General features: G+C 43.0%; 1 protein-coding gene and 1 long non-coding RNA gene across 6 annotated transcripts in view; one reads left to right on the top strand and one right to left on the bottom strand.

The window, feature by feature from the left end:
* Window positions 1-17065, bottom strand: part of GALNT7 (polypeptide N-acetylgalactosaminyltransferase 7) — a 46786-nt gene extending 29721 nt beyond the window's left edge. For both annotated transcript variants that reach the window (XM_028744004.2, XM_028744003.2), the window contains exon 1: window positions 16933-17065. In XM_028744004.2, the coding sequence (XP_028599837.2) occupies window positions 16933-17058 (126 nt within the window). In that variant the 5' untranslated portion in view covers window positions 17059-17065. The remainder of the gene's footprint in view (window positions 1-16932) is intronic.
* Window positions 17066-17754: 689 nt separating this feature from the next.
* The window catches only part of LOC144328882 (uncharacterized), a 104067-nt gene continuing 98412 nt past the window's right edge, over window positions 17755-23409 (top strand). For all 4 annotated transcript variants that reach the window (XR_013394237.1, XR_013394236.1, XR_013394235.1 and 1 more), the window contains exon 1: window positions 17755-18087. This is a non-coding gene — a long non-coding RNA (uncharacterized LOC144328882). The remainder of the gene's footprint in view (window positions 18088-23409) is intronic.

Below are 23409 nucleotides of genomic sequence, written 5' to 3'. Positions count from 1 at the left end.
TGATTTGGAAGCACGACTGCTGACAGGAGTGAGGCCTTGTCAGAATATAACAGCATATAAGAACAGAACAGCGCCTACACTTTGGAACTCCCTGACTGTTGAGATCTAGCAGGCGCCTTCACTGTACTCTTTTCAGTGCTAAAAACATTCTTGCTTAGACAAGCCTACCCAGATGCTTAGAAAGTTGAGGCAATTTTAATCTGTTTTAGAGTTATAACTTTTGCATGTTGCATAGTATAGTTGTGGATTTTTCTTGGTTTTATGGTTTTTTAAAATAATCAAGTGGTGTAAAAATTTTATGAAATAAATTTTATGAAATTTAATATTTTGTTGGAAGCCATCCAGAGTGGCTGAGGAGACCCAGCCAGATGGGCGGGGTTTAAATAAATAATAATAATAATAATAATAATAATAATAATAATAATAATAATAATAGTAATAACCACCTGGAACTGACTATTTGGTGCATTTCACGGCTTTAGCTGTTTTTAAGATCTTTCTCTGCTTCAAAATGGCTTATACTGCATGGTGGGAAGAGACTTCTTTACTGTGTTAGACGTATTATTGCAGAACTGAAGGCAGGAATCAGAAAATCCCAGTTCTTCCACAAATAAGCCACTTTCATCATGCTGAGTTGGCAAAACTAGCATTAACAAAATACAGTGGTACCCCGCAAGACGAATGCCTCGCAAGACGGAAAACCCGCAAGACGAAAGGGTTTTCTGTTTTGGAGGCGCTTCGCAAGACGAATTTCCCTATGGGCTTGCATCGCAAGACGAAAGCCCATAGGGAAATGCTGGCGGTCGGGAGCAAAGACTTTCGCCCACAGCCGGCCTTCAGAAGAGGACCTCTTCTGAAGGCCGGCGGGGGGCAAAAGTCTTTGCTCCCCCCCGCCTGCCTTCCCCCCGCCTGCCCCGGGCGATCTTAAAATGCTGGCGGGCGGGAGCGAAGCGTTCGCTGCCGACCCCCAGCATTTTAAAATCTCCAAGGGACAGCAGAGAAGTCTCTGTCCCGAGGAGATTTTAAAATGCTGGGGGTCGGGAGGGAAGCGCTGCCGACCCCCAGCATTTTAAAATCTCCCCGTGTCCAGGGGAGGTTTTAAAATGCTGGGGGTCGGGAGCGAAGCGTTCGCTGCCGACCCCAGCATTTTTAAATCTCCAAGGGACAGCAGAGAAGTCTCTGTCCCGAGGAGATTTTAAAATGCTGGGGGTCGGGAGGGAAGCGCTGCCGACCCCCAGCATTTTTAAATCTCCCCGTGTCCCGGGAAGGTTTTAAAATGCTGGGGGTCGGGAGCGAAGCGCTGCCGACCCCCAGCATTTTTAAATCTCCCCGGGACACGGGGAGATTTTAAAATGCTGGGGTCGGCAGCGAACGCTTCGCTCCCGACCCCCAGCATTTTAAAACGCTGTTCCGAAGGGGGGGGCGGGATCACCTGCCCCAGCCGCCCCACTTCGGAACGCTGTTCCGAAGCGGGGAGGGGGGGCGGGATCACCTGCCCCAGCCGCCCCACTTCGGAACGCTGTTCCGAAGCGGGGAGGGGGGGCGGGATCACCTGCCCCAGCCGCCCCACTTCGGAATGCTGTTCCGAAGCGGGGAGGGGGGGCGGGATCACCTGCCCCAGCCGCCCCACTTCGGAACGCTGTTCCGAAGCGGGGAGGGGGGGCGGGGACACCTGCCCCAGCCGCCCCACTTCGGAACGCTGTTCCGAAGCGGGGAGGGGGGGCGGGAAGACCTGCCCCAGCCGCCCCACTTCGGAACGCTGTTCCGAAGCGGGGAGGGGGGGCGGGAAGACCTGCCCCAGCCGCCCCACTTCGGAACGCTGTTCCGAAGCGGGGAGGGGGGGCGGGAAGACCTGCCCCAGCCGCCCCACTTCGGAACGCTGTTCCGAAGCGGGGCGGGGGGCGGGAACACCTTCTGAAGGCGGGCAGGGGGCGAAAGTCTTTGTCCCCCCTGCCTGCCTTCCCAGGGGCTTTTAAATCGCCCCGGACAGCGGAGAAGTCCTCCGCTGTCCCAGGGTTTTTTAAAATGCTGGGGGTGGGAAGAAAAGCCCTTGCCCCCCCCCCCAGCCTTCAGAAGAGGTCCGGGGACAGACTGTCCCCGGACCTGGTCTGAAGGCGGTTTCCCTAGGAACGCATTAATTGATTTTCAATGCATTCCTATGGGAAACCGTGCATCGCAAGACGAAAAAACCGCAAGACGAAGAGACTTGCGGAACGAATTAATTTCGTCTTGCGAGGCACCACTGTATAAACACTCATTCATATTCAGGCTTTCCTTTGCATCAAGCTCTCCCTCCCCAATCAAATTGCTGTTCCTTTTTACATACGCCTCAGAATTACATTTGCAGGTATTTTATTTAAATGTTGAGGCTTGTCTGTTCCCTGTTGTTTGCAGGCTATATATTTTTTCAAGCTGAAGCTTGGGAAACATATTTGCTGGAAAGCAAACTAGGAACCCTCTGCACAACACTTTAACAAGTAATCCAACAGAACATGCAAATTAATTTGTAGAGGAGATTTAAAAAACCCCTCAAACAGTGCAGTTTACTCAATATAAGTTCCTCTGTGCTTGCTCCCTTGTAAGTGTATTCAGGACTGCAGCCTTAAGCTTTGTTCTTTTCCTGTCTTACTTCATGAGGTTTTGTAGATTCTAGCCTTGGGAGAGTTGGTTGGTGCCAATAAGTCAAACATATCATTGCTTGCTACTATCTATTTGCCTGCAAGGAAGAGGCTTATTACTCAACTCTTCAGCACTTGCCTGTCAAAAAAAGAAAAAAAAGGCGTATGATTTTGTGTCTCATCTCTCCAAAAGACTGCCCTGACATTATTTTTGCTCATTTTTCAGCCGCTCTCTTAAGGCAGCTGCTAGAATTTGCATCATAAGCTTTCCTTTCGGCAGTACTATTGAAAACATTATGGGGAACATAGAGCACATATTTAATGAATGTGACCTATAACAATCCATTTGTCATCCAAAGACTAAAGCAAGTTGTGCGAGATTTCAAAGTTGTACATGCTCAAAAGGCTTACCCTTCAACTAATTAATTCATGTGATTTTAGAGCAGAGTAGAATCCTGACACCTTAGACATAAAACTGCAAGCCACTAGTTTTGCAGATCACAGGCAGCTACCAACTCTAATGTAGTTTCGCAGACTTTAGTACCATAAAGGAAGAGATTGAGATAGCAATAGCAACCCATACGAAATATGATGTAACAAAAGTGATCTACTTATCCTGTGTATTATTTACAGTACAGGTCAGAGATAACCTTGAATAGAAAAGGGTGAGAGAAAGAACAGTTGGGCGGTAGAAAGAAGAAAGTGTCTGTGAAATCATAAGGTTACAATAGAATGCAGCTATATTAGAATCAGATCAAATTCCCAAATCGTCTTCCAGAAATACATTTATGGTCTTCTGGATAAGTATTAAATTCTCCAATCCTTACAGAAATATTTCATACCACATGGAAGTCTTCATGACTGAATTACTTGGGGATGGGCTCTCTCTCCTTCACTGGAGATCTTGAAGCAGTGGCTGCACAGCCATCTCTTGAGTATACACAACTCTTAATTTCTTGCATCCAGCAGAGGGTTAAATTAGAGATGGCCTAGGAGGGTCTCCCTAACTCTTATGATTCTATGAATACTTTTTGATGACTACTAATGACTATATATGAAGCATCATAATTATGTAGGTAAATTTATATCTTGCCTTTCTTCTACAGAACTCAATGCAGCCTACATATGTTTCTTGGGCAGTCTCCCATCAGTGGAGATTAATTTTTTATTAAGTAATGTGTTTTCTGCCTGTTTTCAAATACATAACTTAAAATATCTATTTGTGCGAGAAATACTTGCGCAGGTTTCAGTCTCCTCCTGAAAATACACCACCCCTTCTACAATCTTCCATGTGCAATAAGATGTTTTGATAACTCTACACCATTGGGGTTGGAGGTGGTGAGCTGGAGAACAGTCAGTTAATTAAGGCAATATTGATAAGGGCAAAAATGGGACTCCACCCCCCCCCACAGCCCACACAACAGAATTCAGATTTCAAATCAGTCAATCAACCTACTTTATGTAACTTCATGAAAAGTTAGAATGGTAGACTAGACAACAAGCAACTGAGAACACTGTGTGCAGTCATGCTCAAGGATTGCAGAAGAAATAATCAATTTCTACGTTAATACACTTCACATGCAGTTTGACCTAGATTTATGCCTTCTAAGAGAAATACATGACTGAAGGTTTTACATTCTTGTCTGTACTGTAGAACCAGAAAACATGCCCACTCCACTCTCATGCATCCAATTTAATAGAAAAAAAATTCTGGTTTGTCAAACCAGTTTGCTATGACATTTGAACCAGCAAGCTGGAATTTGAGTAATCCCTTCCAACAGATTGCAAACCAGGACTGATTCCACTAACACATATTCTGCAGCCTGCATGCATGCATCATTTCTGGTTTCTTATTTATACACGTATTTGAATTTTAGATTTGCCTTTTGCTCTAGTTTTTGAAATTTCTGTTCTTTCTCCCAATCCTGGGAATGCAAAGTGTTCAGACTATTTAAAAATACATCAGGCTTGAAAATTACAGCGCCCATTTATCTCAAAAGTGGTAACATTCCCAGGTGTTGCAGTATACAGATAAGAGTCAAATCCCATTCTCCTGGATGTTAATAAACTGGGTTGTTTCCAGTGCAGTTTTTTGTTTTGTTTCAGTGCTCTGCATGACTGACTCTACTTTTGGGTACAATCATATGTACACATATTATGATTTGTAGTGCTCAGTTTTAAACTAAGCCGTGCATTTTACCAGGATTCACCATATTTATTACAGCACCACAACAAAACTGTGCAGTGTCCATTATTTCCATTTTACAGGTGTCAAGCTGAGTCTTACTCAAAACTGCTGAGGTTGATGAGGCTGGAGGTGAACTGTGCACTGGGCTCAGAAAGATCTTTTGATTCTTTGGATTATCTTCCATTTACTGATCTTTAGCATATGTTTTGTATATTCAGAAATTAATAAAACCTCGTTGAAATCAACAGGACTTACTTTCAAGCAGCATTTTTATTTTTAGGACTCATTTCTGCAAACTATGTGCACATGTCGTTCTAACTCTACTACTAAAATCAAAGTTTTACTATAAGATTTTACTCAGCTATAAGGGAGGTTCAAGATTAACACAAGCAGTTCCCTCTAATATTTGAAACGTCAACTTCCCATATTAACTGAGGAGAAAAGCTAATGCTATTTACAAGCTAGTGGGGCAGCAGAATCAAGGAAAGAAAGATACACCCCCTTGCAACATGCAGGTAGGGCAGAGAATAAAGATCTACTGTTTCCTGGTCCTATGCGTGAATGGGCTGGTAAGAAGATCATTCCATTGCTCCTTTCCCAACTTTATGTGGTACTTGCTGGGGGAAGAAAAAAATATGTTGGTATAAAATGCACAATTAATGATATGCGTAATCAGCAAGTAATTTGTTTAGTGCAAGTTTAGATGCTCAGACTTGGGGACCTGGCAGACCTAATTAGTGAAAATAGAGAGTTATGCATTGGGTGGAGAAAGCGGATAGAATACAGCAGCTCAAGGTCACCCAATATCAGATAACATTAGACTGAAGACAGACAAAAGAAAACAGTCTGTCAAACAGCACATATTTAATATACAGAATTCACTGCAAAGAGGTTGTGAGGAAAACCACTCACATTTACAGAGGACACGTCTACCAATGACTATTACTACCAGGGTCAGCCCAAGACACGATGGCCTAAGATGGAAGTCATGGCACCACCTCCCCCATTCCATGTACAAAACCTGACCAGGCTAAATGGTTGAATCTCACAACAGGGTCAAAGGACTGAGTGGGGGCGGGGGAGAAACACAGAGCAACATAATGTTGTGTTTAGGATTGCAGCCTCAAATCCTCACAATGTTTCCTCTTTCATACAACGCTCTCAACCTGATGTGCTCCAAACCTTTTTGGACTAGCTCACATCAGCTCCTTCTAGCAAAGCTGCTGCAGTCTGAATCATCTGAAAGGTATCAGGCTGAAGAAGGTTGACGATCACTTATTTGCCTCACATAAAAAATATTAAGCATATCTCATCATTCTACACCAAAGGCAGGGAGTTCAGGACAGAATGGAATTCTCTTATACTGAGTATTAACTAAGGTGTAAAGGGGAGGGCATTACCTCTGGTGGGGGGACATGTTGTGCTCCTTCTGGGGTAGTTTGCCTAGCTTTGGTTCCCACCCTGCATTCAACTCTCACCTATGGTTCCTAGAAGCTGCCAGCATGCAACAGTGTCCACCAGGAAGAGCTTTGACGGGCTGGATAAACCAGGTGAGGGGTCTCAAACCCTCAGTGAGTTTAGGATTTCCCCTGCATGCAAAGGCAGGCTCTGGTGGACTGAGTGTACAAGACCAATAGTGGGTCCAATGGTCAGAAAGGTGCAAAGGGAAGTAAGGGGCAGATGGGGCTCATCAACCTGGGAAGATAGCACATCTAGGAGAAGGAAAACTCTGGTCCTAAACCTCCGCTGCCTTGTGGCTATACTCATCCGTGAGAAAGGCTTTGGGAGAAAACTCCAAGGAAAAAAGCCATACTCGCTGCCTTGCCTAAGAAGTCAACCCTACACAAATCTGGAGTGGAGTCTCTAAGATGGTCAGATGGTGCCTTGTATGCCTACTTCTGGCAAGTCCTGCAGCCAAGCTGGTGCCAAACATATTGCTCTGCTTTCCTTTGGACCACATCCAAGAGGCCGAGAGGGCAGTATTGTCTGGGCGGCCCAGGACCTCCATACACACTGCCCAGGCTTGCGCTAACGTAGCAATTTTAACTTCACCTCCAAAGGCACACTCCATTTTCTCTCGAGACAGACAGGTGCCAACAACGCAGTATTAACAGCCCAAGGTCGTATACAACAGCTAACTGCAATACCTACAGAGTCAGACAGATAAAAAGACGGGGCTGCAGAATTGTTCAGAAACTGTATTAAAAAAGCTTGTAATACAACAGAATAAATAAATCACATTTTGTTCCACATAGCATTACTCAAATCTCACTGTAAAAAAGAATTACCTTTCTGCATTATCTAGCATTCAATTGTTTCTAAAAGGCAAAATGTTGGTAGTTTCCTCCAAAAAAAATATCCAAACCAATATTTTAAGTTCAGTAAGAATTCTTCACTGATTGTGAAACAGGGCATATAAACAAATCTCACAAAAGCAAATGAAAAGCTTTCTAGGGGGAGTTTCATCATTCTCTGCTCTGACATTTTAAAACACAGTGCTAAAGAGCTTATAAATGGACACTTGGCAGCAACTTCAGAAGAACAGAAAGGTGCCTGTGGATTCCTTAACCTTTCTCAGCATCCAGTGAAAAGAAGGTTGCTTTTTTTTCCAAATGCTCTCAATGTCCCTTGAAAATATTACCTTTAACTTATTTATAATGTCGTGAAACTTAATATAATCCACATTTTGTGTGTCTAACAAACTTTATAGGGACGAGGGTGGCGCTGTGGGTAAAACCTCAGTGCCTAAGACTTGCTGATCACATGGTCGGCGGTTCGAATCCCCGCGGCAGGGTGCGCTCCCGTTGTTCGGTCCCAGCGCCTGCCAACCTAGCAGTTCGAAAGCACCCCCGGGTGCAAGTAGATAAATAGGGACCGCTTACCAGCGGGAAGGTAAACGACGTTCCGTGTGTGCTGCGCTGGCTCGCCAGATGCAGCTTGTCACGCTGGCCACGTGACCCGGAAGTGTCTGCGGACAGCGCTGGCTCCCGGCCTATAGAGTGAGATGAGCGCACAACCCTAGAGTCTGGCAAGACTGGCCCATACGGGCAGGGGTACCTTTACCTTTTTAACAAACTTTATAATGTCAATACAGTAGTTTGAGCTATAGGGACTGCTACTCTCAGAGAGAGGGATGTTGCTTGAAACCAATGCCTTGTGTAATAGTCTAGCATCATAGTACAGTAGTGGAAGGATAATACATTAAATAACTTTTGCTGCCCATGTACAAGTGACAAGTTTACATAACTGAGCTAGCACTTCTTAACGCAAAACAGGATCTGTGTCCTCTTTTACCAAATTTTAAATAAGCTTTAAGATGAGCCTGTAAAATTGGAATGAGTTTAGCCTGCTTGCTATGATAATAGGGATGGGTTTATAGAATGTAAATAGTAACTTTAATAAAATAACTGAGTGCCTACTCTTAAGGAAAGCTTCTGGAAATGAGCTGTGGCCCATCATATTACCAATGTATTTAAGTATGACCTAGTTCAAATCTGACCTCAGCCATGAACTCGCTGGATGGCCTTAGGCAAGCCACTATCTCTCTGCTTCAGAAGTCCAGCTTTAATATGGTGATAGTCATGATGGCCTGTTGCAAAGGATTAATTGGAGAACATGAAATACTACAGGATTTTAGGGGAAGTGTTATATCAATACTAAGTAATATTACTAAATAATCACTTTTTCTTTCCTCATTTTGTTACCTACTTCAGAAGAAGCACAATGCATTTTGTCTTTGTTTCACCATTCCTCTTGGTCAGGTTTCATCTTTGCATATGAAATCTATTGCAACAAGAGCCACATCTACTATTCCAAGTTCTTACTTTTTAAAAAATAAATCAACAGCCAGATACACTTCAGTGTATTTGACTGCTTGTTTGGGGCATCCAAATAATTGTTGTGCAGTCCAAGCAAAAAAATTTGGGACCTGCAAGAAAATACAGGTGGCTACCATTTTGTTCAGGGTTTCTATTCCTAGCCCCTGTGCACATCAGTAGAGTGCATCTATGTGTGCCCCGCACCATTCTGCCTTCTTCTGGGTCCAAAAGGACATGCATGTTGGGAATCATGTGTGAACTGGATGTGCCTAAAATAGTCGCTGCCTGTAATGCAGTATATCCTTAACTCACAACCACGCCTGCACCTGTTCAAGGTTGAAGCCAGACAGTCATGCCATCCTCTGGAACCCTATAAACTACTAGATATTCTAGCAAGCCAACTCCCCCAACCTTGGTTTTACTTTTAAATCTGACATGCAACAGTTCACAGCTTCTGGAGCTCCAGCACTGACACATTAGGCTTTTTGTGGGTGTGTTCCTTCTTATGGGGGTTTATTTAAAAGTTTTATTTGTATTTTTGCAAACTTTGGAGTCTTCTTGAATGTGCTTTTGTTTCTTGTCTGCTACAATTCTGTTTATTTAAAAGTTTATTTATTTAAAAGTTTTATTTGTATTTTTGCAAACTTTGGAGTCTTCTTGAATGTGCTTTTGTTTCTCGTCTGCTACAATTCTGTAAGTACACACCTCTTGAATTCACTTTTAGATGGAGTGATAACCTACATAAACAATGTAGCTCTGGAACAGCAAACTGTTTTCTTTACATAACAAATATATTGGGAACATATTTAATTAGTATGCTCCAATGTATTATGATATGTGATGGAAATGGCATGCATGCAATTCCAGAAGTACCAGACATTTCTTCAATAGTCCAAGTGATATCTGACACAATGAAGATTCACTTTTACTGATTTTGTAAAGATCACAAATGATGTTTTGCTATATAGTCCAAAATAAACAAGAGCAGTAAGAATTGGACTTACTATTCAATTACCTCAAAGGCATTTTTCTGGATTATTTGTAAAATTAAGAAACTTCAGTATTCTCACGTACAAGGCTTCTTGAGCAACGTCTAATGTAATTAGGTCATATGCAGGTGCTCCTAAAATATCAAAAGCCAATTTGTATCCCTCCATGGAACTTTTGGAAACTGGATACTAGATTTCCTTATTCACAACAACATGTAAAATACAGGCAGCAACCATTTTACACATGTCCAATTGATGTGCGACCATGCACATACCCATCGCTGCTGACCCAGAAGTGGCCCAAACATGGAGCAGGTGGAACGGACTTATGCGTGCTCTGCCACTATGTGCAGGGGTCAGGAATGGAACTCCCGTGCAAAATATTTGCCGCCTGTAGGTTATTTGGAGGGATTGTGACTAGCCCAAGGTTAGGCCATGGCGGACAGGTTGGAGATTTGCATACAGATCTCAGAATTCTATTCCACTAACACCCAGTGCATTTATTAGGGTGGGTGGATTAAGGCATAAAGAATGTTTTTAATGTGCAAGGAAAAAACCCACTAAATTAAAGCTGTGATTTAACTGAAGTTTCCCACAGATACTATACTTCACATTTCCCTAAACAATGGCACAAATTAACCACAATGTTACTTTACTGTACAACTAAGCAGTGTATGATTTATACTGTTGTTTCATTCTTCTAACCAGGCCTTGCATCTCTTTGCTGCACTGTTTACAGTTTCCAACTTGCTCTTTCTTTAGACCTATAAATGGAATGTCTAAAACATTCGTTTATTGTTTTTCTTACACATGGCAGTTTGTGAGGTTAAGTATGGGGGACGACGACCATAAACTTGTGCACCAGAGAATTTCCTCTTTTTGTTTTACGTAGCATGGCTCCTTTCTGTGCAATTCTGCCTTGGTCTAGCCCCACCCTCCCCAAAATAAGAGGCAAACAAAAACGAAATGATTGTGACTGACAAGGTCACAGCCAGGTCTGACAGCTGCTGGCCAGACTAGAGCACTCACTTTATTTTCATCAGGTGAAATGTAATGCCTGTGTTTGGTAGGAAAAGTAAATATACTTACATTTGAGAAGTGCTCAAATTGATTCCTTTGCGTAGAAAAACCTTTAGCTATGCAATCCTTACCTATGAACACCCAGTGTCGATGGCTGGGGGGTTTGGATACTGTGTAGTCTGCTCTCTGCTGACTACCACTGGCAGAGAGGCAGAAAGGCCACAGAGGAGGCCTAGTTTGCCCATTCAGGTGGCAAGCTACCACCAGCATTTCTTCTGCTGGAAGTACGCAGCAGAAAGTCCCTAAATGCGGTGTTGATGGATGGGTGTCAGGTGCTTTGGACTGGCTGGATCTAAAGCCCCATGAATCCCCCAAGAGGTCTGATCCTTGGGCCTCTCAGCCATACCAGACTGGAACCAGATTACTGGGGAAAAAATCAGGAAACCTACCACCTGCTCTGGGCAGCATGAGCAAGTTAAGCTTGCAATTTTCTGGGGCTAAAGTTAGGATTGCTCAACACCCTCAATGTATCTGGGAGAAGCAATGAGCCAGTGTAGAGATTAACTGCAGGGCTAACATGCTTATATCAATATTATATAGTATTAACCAGATTATTCAAAGGCAATCTCATCATTACTTTTTTTTTAAAAAGAAAATATTTTAATCCACTCTGGAATTTAGTTTTATGACATAACATTCTTTGTCCTTCCTTTTCCTCCCATGTCCAGATTCACTTCCAAGGAGGCTGAGAGAAAGGACAGACATGTGTCAAAGGGGCAGCTTGACCTCCTGAAAACTAGTTGCCAACCATGGCTATCCATAACCAGGAAATAAATCAAGCCAAGTAATTTGAGAATTTGGTGTGGACAATCCAATGCTACCACCCTTCTAAGAAATGAAGAAAGTTTTTCAGCCTATGGCTAAATCAAATTATTCAAGTGACCAGAAGGCAATGATGTATACGCCCTATAAGTAACCAGGAAAAAAATGCATAAGGACTGCTTCTCATTTATGACCTGTTCTTACAGGTTTTGTAAGAAAAAAGAAATCTCAGCTATGAGTAGTTGTCACACGAGACTTCTTACAAATGACCCGATATGGCTTTCACTGCTTGAATGAAGCTGAAAGTGTGCATTCAAGGAAACACATCAGTAACCCTGCTGCTTTTCTGCCTGGCACTCAAATTTATTACAGCCTTGATGCTGAAGTTAAAAAGACTTTTCAGTGTTTCATAATCAGTGTTATCATCCCCCAAAGTATACAACCCCTCACCACTCGATTTTTAGCTGACAGATCACTTTTACAGAGAAAATGTCATGAATACTGAAGGCCATTAAAGCAAATATTACACTTATGAAAATACTACAATCCTGTACTTTCTTCTCTATAATGTGTAGTGTATGGACATAAATTAGCATATATTACCTTACACCTCTAATAAACCTCATTCTAAACTTGCAAATAATTCCGTAAAAATGCTTAGCACCTTGTCTGCCCACATATATCTATGATACACCTTTCACGGCACATGATCTACCTTCAAGAAAAATAGCGCCAATTCTTTTTTTTCAGTTTGCAAAAATTTCTCTGACTGATCCTAAAGAAGCCATTTTTGCTAGTCACCCATAAAAGAGGCAGGAGCCAACCTAGATTTTATGCAGCTTCAGAGTAGAAGGGGAATTAAGTCAAAGAATCACTTTGGGGGCAAAGGGTTAACACACAGAGATGAAATTACCCTTTACTTCTCTGCATCTTTTTGAAAAATCTGTGGGGAACTCCAAATATGAAATTCCCATGGTAACATTCACTTTGCCCTGAGCACTAGTCATAAGCTTACTTTCAGAGAAACACTTTTTACTCAGAAGACATTACACCTACTTAATATCATTGTCAGAGATCATAATTTCTTTCCCCCCACACACAGTACAACTTACTAACACTTTTAATAAGCCCTATTATAGAAACAGATTTCAGCTACTTTAAATGGAAATGTCATGAGTTTACAGGAACAGATCTTCACACTGAGGGGAACAGAGATAAAGCAAGATCCCCTAGGGTTTGAAACATGAATTCATGCACAAAACATGCTGGAGTTTCCTTATGCCAAACCCTCTCCCCCTTCAGCAGCCCTTCCACAATCCCCCTTAACAGCACGATTAGGGGGATCAACAGCACCAGCCTTTTAATGTTGTAGCTGCTTTAATATTCTTCCTTCCCGTGTTCTTACAACTTGCAATTTTATTTTAAAAGACATTTTCTACTCTGAACCCTAGCTTACCTGAGGCAGTGCCTACAACATCCAGTCACTATGGTGAAATAGCTCATTTCTTGCTTAGAATGAACTGGCTTAGTTTAATATAGATTCTAAACTACAGAGATTCTCTATAAAAGTTCACAGAGTTGTTGAACCTGCACATCTGTTTCTTTGGCCTGGCCTCACAGAATACTATTTTTTACAAGCTACCGGCAACACATGTTTAAGAGGAAATTCTGCAACCAAGGTATTCAGCTGTCCAGGATTTCACAAGCCATACAAGTGTCAGAAAGCTGTGATTTATGGCCCTGTTTGAGGCTTGTTCTTCCTTCCATTTTTTCATATTCTATCAGCAATATTTTCCATATACAGCTGGAATTGCACCTCTCACTTTAACAATCTGTGCTCTGTCCTTATGTATAACACATTGGTGAGGATGTTATTTTTTCAGTGAGCTACATGTAAACCAATTTCATGGCACACTGCCCCAAAAGCAGACAGTTCACTGCTAAACAATTATTTTTTAGAAAATAGTCTTGTAGCACTGAATGCTTCTTTACACAAAGTCTATAGTCCAGCACAGACTACAGTCCAGTATTCGGCTAAAACCCTATTGTGTGGGATTGCAACTACAATCAACAACAATAAAAGGAAGATTCTCTGCAGAATGTTCATATTATAGTTTTTGTAACATTCATACATGCAGAGGGTCACAGATTCAATCCTTGGCATCTCCAGGTAGGGTTAGAGAAAATACAGCAGTCTGAAACCCTGGACAGCTGCTGCCAGTCTGTGCAGAAAATACTGAGGTAGATGGACTACTTGGCCTGACTCAATATAAGGCAGCTTCCTATGTTCCTATCTGTCCTGCTGCACTTTATACAGTCACACCTTGGATCCTGAACACCTTGAGAGTTTAACGTTTTGGCTCCCGAATGCTGCAAACCCGGAAGTGAGTGTTCCGTTTGCGAACCTTATTTGGAACCCGAATGTCCGACGCGGCTTCTGAACATTTTGGAAGTCGAACGGCCTCTGGAACGGATTCCATTCGACTTCCGAGGTACCACAGTACAGTTTGGCACAGAGCAAAGAAGACAGAAGCCTGGCAATTCATGCCCATGCTCTCTACCCTATGGGTCTTTCAGTATTATAAAGGCAGAACTTTATAAAGATCATGGTTTTTGCAATGGTTAAAAGGAGCCTTTAACATTTTGAAAACAGAAAGTCAGAACATTTACTGGCTTTAAAAGCAAGAACATGTTTATATTGAGGACCCATGCCCAATTTTTAAAAAATTCCACTGATCTATGTATGATGTTAAGGGTTGTGAAAATTACATTTAAAGTCCAAATTGTTGCATTAAGGAACAGTATACGATAAACAATGGCACCTATAAATTTTTGCATGCAATCTTCTCTAGAAACTGATTTCCATACTTACTTCAGCCCTAGAGCTCATTAAGTGTGACCTCACTTTAACTGTTCTATGCTGTAAATGCAGCACTGTCATTTGCAGCAATATCCGGCTGGGTTCACTCAAGCAAACAAAACTAAACACCACTAAGTACTTCTTTAGGGACTAACAGGCAGTGAGGCCAAATATGAGAGCAAGAGCATATGCAGAAAGCCTTAGGTTTTTCTTCTGTCCCTTAGCACCTTCAGTCTGAATAATGAGGAAATGGAAGTACCTCCTCTCTATAATTCTTCTGCCAGCAAAAACAGTACAGGAGTTTGTAAAACTAAAGTCACTGCTCAAACAAATGTGGCCTATGAAACTTTAGTCTTTAGAATCCTATGACTGAGTTTTCAGGTAAGTTTGCAGATCTCATTAGTCAAAAGCTTGAAAGTTCATCCACTATAAGTCAAAGAGCAAATAAAAAGATGGGCCCTGCAGTCCTATGGTCCCTTGAGCAGCTCCAATGCCAGAGAAAGACCTGTTATTGAATTTCCTCTCCCCACTAGCAAAGCAATTTCAAATCCATCATCATCAGGAGGGCACTACTTTGGCTATCCCTGAACTAGAATATTTTGTTGGTGGAAGGAAACTCTCCACAGCTGGCATTTAAGGAAGAACTGTTTATTGAAAATGAAATGCCTCACAATACAAGGTCAAAAGCATTGTGGCTCATGTGGCATCAGAGTACTGCACATGTATGGTTGCTCCTATATTCTCATAAATGATGTGCTACTAATGTGCATGTGTTATTAAATCTGTATTTCTGCTCTAGGTTTATGATACAGTTAAATATAAGTCTTCACTGAGACATTATACACTAATCTGAAAACAAAGCAAGTTAAATCATTAAGGAGTCAATCGGAAAAAGGCCAGACAAGAGAAAGTGATGATTTACAGAACCCTTCTACACTTGGGCACTTATATACATTTCCAGAGGAAGCATATTCTAGAGGTGCTGGAAAGCAACCCTGGGGCTGATGTATGAGAGTGTATAACATTAGCAGTTAAATGTTGTGTTAATTATGTTGACTGCATGTACTTGAGTCAGCGCCTTGCCATTAAGTTTAAAAATAAACACACACTGCCACCTAGTAACTAATGTGAAGAAGGCTAAATCTAGCTGATGTGGAAATAACCAAGCACAGTTAAGGAAGTGCACTGCTTCTATTACTTGATTCAAGAAGGAACAATTTTCTTCAACCCTATCATGCAAAGTCACAATGTAAGGAGAGACCTGCATCTACAACATTACCCAAACTTAAACATGGTTACTATCTTGTTTTATGGGCCTTACTGTATGCCTTTAACAGCAACCCAACACACAGAAATTCAACCGTGGAACTTTTTCTGACTTTGAAAAACACATTGCAATAAGCTTCACTAGCTATTATTTTTCCTGATTTCGGCAGCAATAAAAGGAACAGATGCAGGACTTGTAAAATGAGTAGCAACTCTGCAGTGTTGGCATTACAAAATTTATATTCACTGCTACTTAACACCACCAGGCCTGCTTACGCAGGCGCAGTTTAAACGTGACACCACACGAGAAGAACTTAGCTGTGAAGCTTTGCACACCTGCCTTGTCTCATTTGGACCAGGCTCTCAACCACTACAACTGCACACGAACACTTAAAGTCCCCTTGAACTCATGTAGACTTCTGAACAAGTGCACAGGACTGGACTGCCAGCTGGCAGTGTTTGGTGCCAACATAACACCTGCTGAGTTCAAATTCCCAACATGCTGCAAGTACACAAGCAGGTGAGATGACCTGGTTTAAATGAGCTACTGATGCATGCCATGTTCTGTTCCTCTTATCTGCCAGGTATGGCATTTACACAGGGCCTCACACCACAGTTAGCCCAAGAACTTTCAACTATCCTTGCGGTAGTTATAGTGGAGCTCCTAATCCGCGGTAGTTATCGGGAGTATGCATCTTTTGGGGAGTAAAATAAACACAGAGAAAACAGAATATAAAGTAGACATTAATGTGAAAACCGGACCTCCACCACCACCCTACTCCATGGGCAAACAGTACACACTCCCAGACCTATAGAAATGCCCACATCTCGCCCCAGCCGCCTTCTACTGCGAGTGGGTGAAGCAGTTAGGGGGCCAGTCCCAGCCAGAGTTCACCGCTCGCCTCCCCACAACCAGCTCACACAGGAGGGCGCAATTAAGCGCAATTGAGAGGTCAAAGGTCTGGGGCGAAGCGGCAGCGCACCTGAAGGAGCCGGGACTAACTTACGGCGTGTGCCGCCGCCTGCCCACCTGCTTGGGGAGCCAGCGCCAGGCAGCTCTTCCCCTACCAGCAGGCGGCGAGGGGGCGCCCGCGGCTTACGGCAGACCCCCGTCCGAAGCCGCCCGAGTCCCCCTTTCTCAGGCCTCGCCAACGCCACAGGCCTCAGCCTGGGCAGAGACAGCCGCCACCGCCGCCGCCCCCTCCCGGCCCGCCGGCCCAGGCTGAAGAGGAAGGCACACAGGCAGCGAGAAAGAGGGCTTCGGCCCGGGCGGCAGGCGGCGAGGGAAGAAGGGCCGCCGGGGGTTGGGGGTCCGCCCGCCCGCTCCCTCGACCGGGAAGCAGCGACTCACCCGGATCCTGTCCCCCGGGCTGGGGTCTTCGGCGCGGGGCGAGAGCGACGACCAGAGCAGCAGCAGCCCCAGGAAGGAGCCGAGCAGCAGCACCGCGCGCAAGAGGAAGCCCAGCTTCAGCCGCATCCTCAGCGCCAGCCCCCCGACGAGCTCCCCGAAGCCGCCGCCGAAGCCGCCGGGCTCCTCGCTGCCGTTCCCACCCCCCTCCCGGCGACTGCTGTTGTTGCTCCTCACTTGTGCCGAGCTGCGCTCTGCGTGGCTTCCCTCCCTCCCCTCCTCCTCCTCCCTCTTTCACTACTGTACTGCCGCCTTTCTCCTTCTCTCTTTCTCTCTCCGAGGCAGCAGGCGCCTGGCGCCGAGCCTCGCTCGTACTCGCGCTCCCTCCCTGCAGCTTCGCTTCTCCTCACTCCTCCCCTCAGCCTTTTTCGAGCTGCTGCTGCTGCCGCCGCCGCCTCCTCCTCCCCTTCCTCGACTCCTGCTGCTCGCTCTACTCTCTCCTTGCAAACCCCCCCAAAAACTTTTTCTTTTTTTAAAGAACCTCTTTTCCCTCTCCCCCTCCAACACGCCCCGCTTTCTGGTTTTTCCTGTTCTCTTTGTATCTCCCGTGTTGAGTCTTCACTCCCCCCCCCTTTTTTCCCCCCACCGCTCTCTTCTTCCTTGCTAATGTTCAGCCCAGCTTGCTAAAATGAAGCAGGAAGTCGCCACGGCCGCGGCCGCCACCCCCAGAAGCAAAGGCTCCACGTGGCTGCTTTACAGCCCGAAGGGTTGCTTCAGGTTGACTTTAGAGGCGGCTTTTCGTGTGTGTGTGTGTGTGTGAGAGAGAGAGAGATTGATTCGTCCCCATCCGGAGGTAGATTTCGAAGAGCAAACCCAGCAGAAGCTATGCAAATACGAGGCTTGCTTGCTTGCTCCTGGCTTTGGCAAGGTGGAAACGAGGATCAGTGTGGGTTTGCGCGCTCTCTCTCTCTGCTCGTCTTTGGACTGGCACAGGAGCAAATCCAACGGTAAAAGGTGTGATCAAAAATTGCAACGTGGAAAAGAGTAGCAATGCCCCGTGATACCCTTCGCACAACGGCGATGGCGGTCACAGAAAGCCCAAGATCTCTCTTGCATGTATGAATGCATGCATGCATGCCTCTGTCTCAATGGAAGAAGGTAAAGTCACCTTAAAATTAGCTCACAATACGTTTGATCTGCCTCCCGAATGTATACCTTTTTTTGTCGCACAGCAATACCTATGGGAGAATACAGTAAGCCCACAATCGTGCCTAAAGCCAAAATCTCATATAGTCAAAACACATTGGGTTCAATGGCGGGTGGTATTGCCAAAGTCTTTCTCAGATGTTTGCTCCTTTTTCTTTTTTTCCTTTTTTAAATTTGCCAAGCGTGCAAAGCTGAATGTGCATGTAAGTTGTGGGCTTACCGTATATAGTAAAAAGGCAGCTGCCCAAAATGGATCTTTACTCACCTTGAACCATCAAGGGTAGGTTGGAAACCAACAGGTTATATCATATTGCAATGGGGAGTAAGGATTCTCCTACGCAGGCTGTCTTTCAGCTCAGAAGGGTGAGCTTTATATACAAGTCTAGAACAAATAATATATAAAGACATTTGCAGGTGGTAAGTTTCATCTGATCATCTGGCCTTGTGCTCTACTTCTGTTGTTTAAACATCTGCAAACTGTCATCCCAATACTGATCATGGATGTAAAATTGACAGCATCAGTTGGTTAGAATGGTAACATCAAGTTAGCAGGTTCGTTCCCGATATGGGACAGCTGCATATTTCTGCATTGCAGGTGGTTGGACTAGATGATCCTCAGGGTCCCTTCCAACTCTATGATTCTATGATCATAGGAAGGCAGCCCATCATAATAAAGGACAGCATTCAAAACTACTGTGGGTTCCTTCCTCTGTTTCCATCCTTGTCCCTTTTTTATGTGTGTGACTTGCATCCTAGACAATTCCTTGGTCAAATACCTGTAAACTGCTGAGTGAGGTGGCAACAATTTGTCAATAAATTGTTTTGGTGCTTGAAATATCTGTGCTGTAGTAATGCAAATGGGCAGGTTGGATTTGTATATGTTAGAGTTGTGCTAAGGAACAGTTACTCGGGTCCCATGATCAGTGCTGGCTTTACATATAAGCTAAACAAGCTATCGCTTAGGGCCCCACTCTCTTGGGGCCCCCCAAAAAAATTAAAGGAAAAAAACCACTGGATGCACATTTTCCAAAATATAAGATGATAAAAAAACCCTACATACAGTTAGAGCTTTATAATTACTTCACTATTAATATACTTCTTAATTGTATTTCATTTCAACCATTACTTTGATAAAATACATATTTTGTTATGTGCAAATGGCTTTTAATACCTATTAGGTCCATAAATTACCATATAGCATATATTCAACACAAAAAACAGTGACAAATTGTTGATGACAAAGGACAGCTGGACATATAAAGCTGGACCATTACCTTCAGTAGCTTAGGGCCTTATCAAACCTAAATCCAGCCCTGCCCATGATGTAATTGTATATTGGATACAACTTGCATTACAGATGGATCTGGCCAGTGTGAAAGTGTTTTTATGGCATCAAGGTCAGCATTGTGGTTCTGTGCCATGGAGTTAACAAATTTTACAGGTTCCAGCTGCAAGCACTTTGACCTGGGATTAAACCTTACGGATATCACTGTGTTTTATTTCTGTATAGGAGTGTGCTGTATATTATTGAACCTTACAACTCTTCAGTTTCCTGCTGAGATGGTCCTGGGGATCCAACTAATCCCTCCCCCATTAACTTAATATTTACAGTCTTTACAATACAGCAGCGTGGCGTCAAAACTCAGCAAGCTCAGGCTGAAGCAAAATTAAACCATTGCTCACTTCTTTTATTAAAGACTACTTTTTTTCCTTTTGTAGATTAACCTGATACTTATTCTTGACATTTTGGTAGCAATCTCCCCAATAATTCATAGGCAGCATTTTAGAAAAATCTATTTTCAGAAATGTAGCTATGCCAACTTATTATTATTGCTCTGTTGCTTCTGTGTTTTTTGGAGTAATATATTTAGCTTGCATTAGTAGAGGGGTAGAATATGTGCTGTACTTTTAAATCCTATGCACCTTGCAGAAATCTGTGGTATCTGATACACCTGAAAATCCCTTCCAGATTATATTTTATTTTAAAACCAGAGTAAGTTTTGTGTGAAGAACAATATGGCCTGTAAAAGAAGTTTAAGATTTATTCAATAATGCTAAGAGGTTCAGCTTGACACACCTGAAAAGCAAAGTCTTAATTTGTTTTCCAAATCTGGCTGAGCTCTGCCAGCAATGGGAGCTATTTCTGCTGTCTGTAAAAATTGCTGTGTATCTCTCCATAAAAGGTTTAAGCTGCTGTAAAGTTCTCCACAGAGTACAAATACCCCAGATATTGCAGGTGATCATCTTTACATGATTTTATTGAGAGTACAGATTATTGAATACTGAGATAGATAATAAAAGTATAAATCTTCACAGGCTTCGTCTAAAGACAATACTTGGGTAAGGCTGCAGTCTTAATAAGTACACTTACTAGTGAGTAAGCCCCAAAGAGTATAACGGGACTTACTTTCAAGTAGATATGATTATATTGCAGTGCACATCAAATTATTCCTGATTCAGTTTCTCACACTGTAATTTTACTCAGCAGTCCATGACAATGTATCTTAGCACAGCATTATCTATTGAAAATCTATCTATTCAATAGATAATGCTGTGCTAAGATACATTGTCATCTCAATCCAATATGTATTCTATATATATAAAATCTTAAACAGGACCACTCCTATTAGGAGGTGAGATTACATTGCAATATTTTGCTGTAGGTCCCACTTGTTATGGGAGATTATCTGCCTTTGTCATATCCAGAACTGTGTGTTACCCTCAGCCTCTGTTGTATAGCTTAAAAAAATTCAGGTTTGGCATTAGTAGCTGTCTAACATTATGTAAAGGCTTGGCCCAATACCTTTTGTTGCCTAAGATGGAGCAGGAACTGGTGCTTCCCCGCCCTGCTCAAGTCAAGGTGCATGCTATCCAAGACTGCTCAGCTTAGTTTGACACCAGAGACAAATGATCCAACAGGCTAACCTAGTTGCAGCAGTAGACAACATTATTCTAGTTAGCGTTGGGTATCCCTAGTGGCAGTTCGGCGGCTGCCATATAAATTTCCCATGATGCCCTTGGTAAAGTAGAGAAACACTGCATTGGGGAAATTAAATTTGGGAATCCTGACTGTGCCACTGACCACTGGGGAAGAAATGGTTTGAAAGTGGACGAAAGGGCTGGCTTCAGCAAGTCATGGGCCTTGCTATGGCACAAAGCCCCAGACAGGAATGCCATGTGTTGATCACAGGCCTGGCTTGTCCTTAACGTTGTAATGCTACATGGTTGGGCTTAGTCACAAAGAAGCAGGTGTAGGACTGCAGCCTTAAACTAGCTATCTAGGCTAACTGTCCAAACCCAAACTTGGTATTGTTTTCAATGTATGATATATTTGGGAAGCAATCCATTGGTTACCAGTCTACTAAATATTTTCGAAAGCTGTTTTCTGTACATTTTGACACCTCGTAAGATAATGTAACCTTGGGTTGCTATACGTCTGGAATTTCCTGGACATTTAGCCCTTGTAAATAGCGCCTGGGTAGAAATAGCTGAAATGTCTGGGAAAATCCATACGCAAAAAAGCTCCATAACTTGGGGCAAAACTAGAAAAGCTCAACAGTTTTTGTGTGCCGATTTTCACTTTTTGAAATATGGCAACCCAAATTTCGCAGTACTGTTCCTGAGATCAGTGGTGTCTGTGGATACAATTGGACACCTTTTGAATGAAGGACTGAAACTTTCAAAACTGCACTTATTTTTGGTTTCTTGGCATTCTGGAGTGACACCAAGTACAAGGTTGCTATTAATAAAGTAAAAGTTTTGTGCTGGTTAAGTATATGGCTAAGATGGGATGCAAACACACAGTAAGAATTTGCAGAGGGACCAGTTGTGTTAGTTGGTTGCAGCAAAAACAATAAAGAATCTTGCCACATGACTCTTGTTTTAAGAATTGTGTGTCTTGGCCAAAATATGGAAAATAGAATGCAAACCTGCTGGTTTTGCTTGCTGTTTGATACAGTCTAATTGATGGTTTAGTGTTATTATATGGCTTGCTTGCTTGTTTTTAGCTGTATGTACCTGCCTTGAGACAGCATGGTGAAAGGTAGGCAATCAATCAGTAAACATAGCAATTGGAAACTCTGTCAAAATTCTGTAAACAGAGGCTTAGCTAATGCAGCCTAAATAAACTTTAAAAATGCTATGCATCCTCTTCATCCTCTTCCTTGAGCCATCTCATGTCATGGAATTGTAGAGTTGTACCCAACTCTAGTCATCTAGTCCAACCCCTGCCATGCATTTCATTTCAGAACTGGCTATATAAGCATCGTACAAGCTGATAGAAAGAAACCTCCCACAGGACGAGTTTGCCATAAAGAATAAGCAGCTACCAAGCTGGACTGCTTTATTTACACAAATTTCAGAATGTGTCTTGATGCAAAACTTTGAATAAATAGACCAGGTGTTCATTCTGTAAACATTTGTATGAAGAATTGCCAAATGTAGAAACTCAGTTACAAACTAATGTAGGTGGGGTGTTTTTTGTTTATATTTGCTACTGAATCATTTTTAAATGGTATTGTAATAGCACACTGGTGCCTTAGCTGAACTGGTGAACTATTGTAACCTGAAGGTGGCATATCCCATTACGAATCTCATAAGCCATTTAGGTCACTGTTCTGTAGAAGATTTAGGGCTTGTATCTCTACCAGGGCTGCAGGAACACAGGCTCTCTAGCTTTGCAAACAGTGAACTGGATCTCACTGTAGATGTGATGCTATAGCTTTAAAGGCCACTGACATCTTTGGTGGATTCAACTGGAACACTGTTTTCTAAGACTCAATAAATTATTGTACAGATCTACTCAGCACTGGTATGACCTCATTTAGCTGCCTATTTTTAGTTCTGGGCATCTGAGGAGAGTTGCAAAGATACTGAAGAATTTTACAAAGCAAACCCTATGAACACAGGCTGAACAGATCCATTTAACCCCCCCCCCCCAAAAAAAAGAAGATTAATGTTACAATCCTATAATACTTTCCTGAGAGCAAGTACCATTGAACCCAGCTGGACTTACTTCTGAATAAACACACTTTGGATTGCACTGTGAGGAAATAGGGGAGGGTCTGCTTACAGACTTTAAATACTTAGGAAATTAGAAAGAAGATAAATGACAATAGTTCAGAGTGTCTTAAGAACAGAACAATTCACCAATGCAACATTGGGTGCCTGCTGTCAGTGCAGCCCTTGTTCTTCCATGGAACTTTGGGAGGTAGTGGTGCAAGCGTTTTCTATTTCTTTGTGTCTTGGTACGACCTCCCTCAGCAAGAAGTTCAG

This window comes from Podarcis muralis, chromosome 9, assembly GCF_964188315.1.
Source record: "Podarcis muralis chromosome 9, rPodMur119.hap1.1, whole genome shotgun sequence".
In the NCBI taxonomy this organism is placed as follows: domain Eukaryota; kingdom Metazoa; phylum Chordata; class Lepidosauria; order Squamata; family Lacertidae; genus Podarcis; species Podarcis muralis.
Note: the sequence above shows the minus strand (reverse complement) of the source record. Positions and strands in the feature narration are given on the sequence as shown.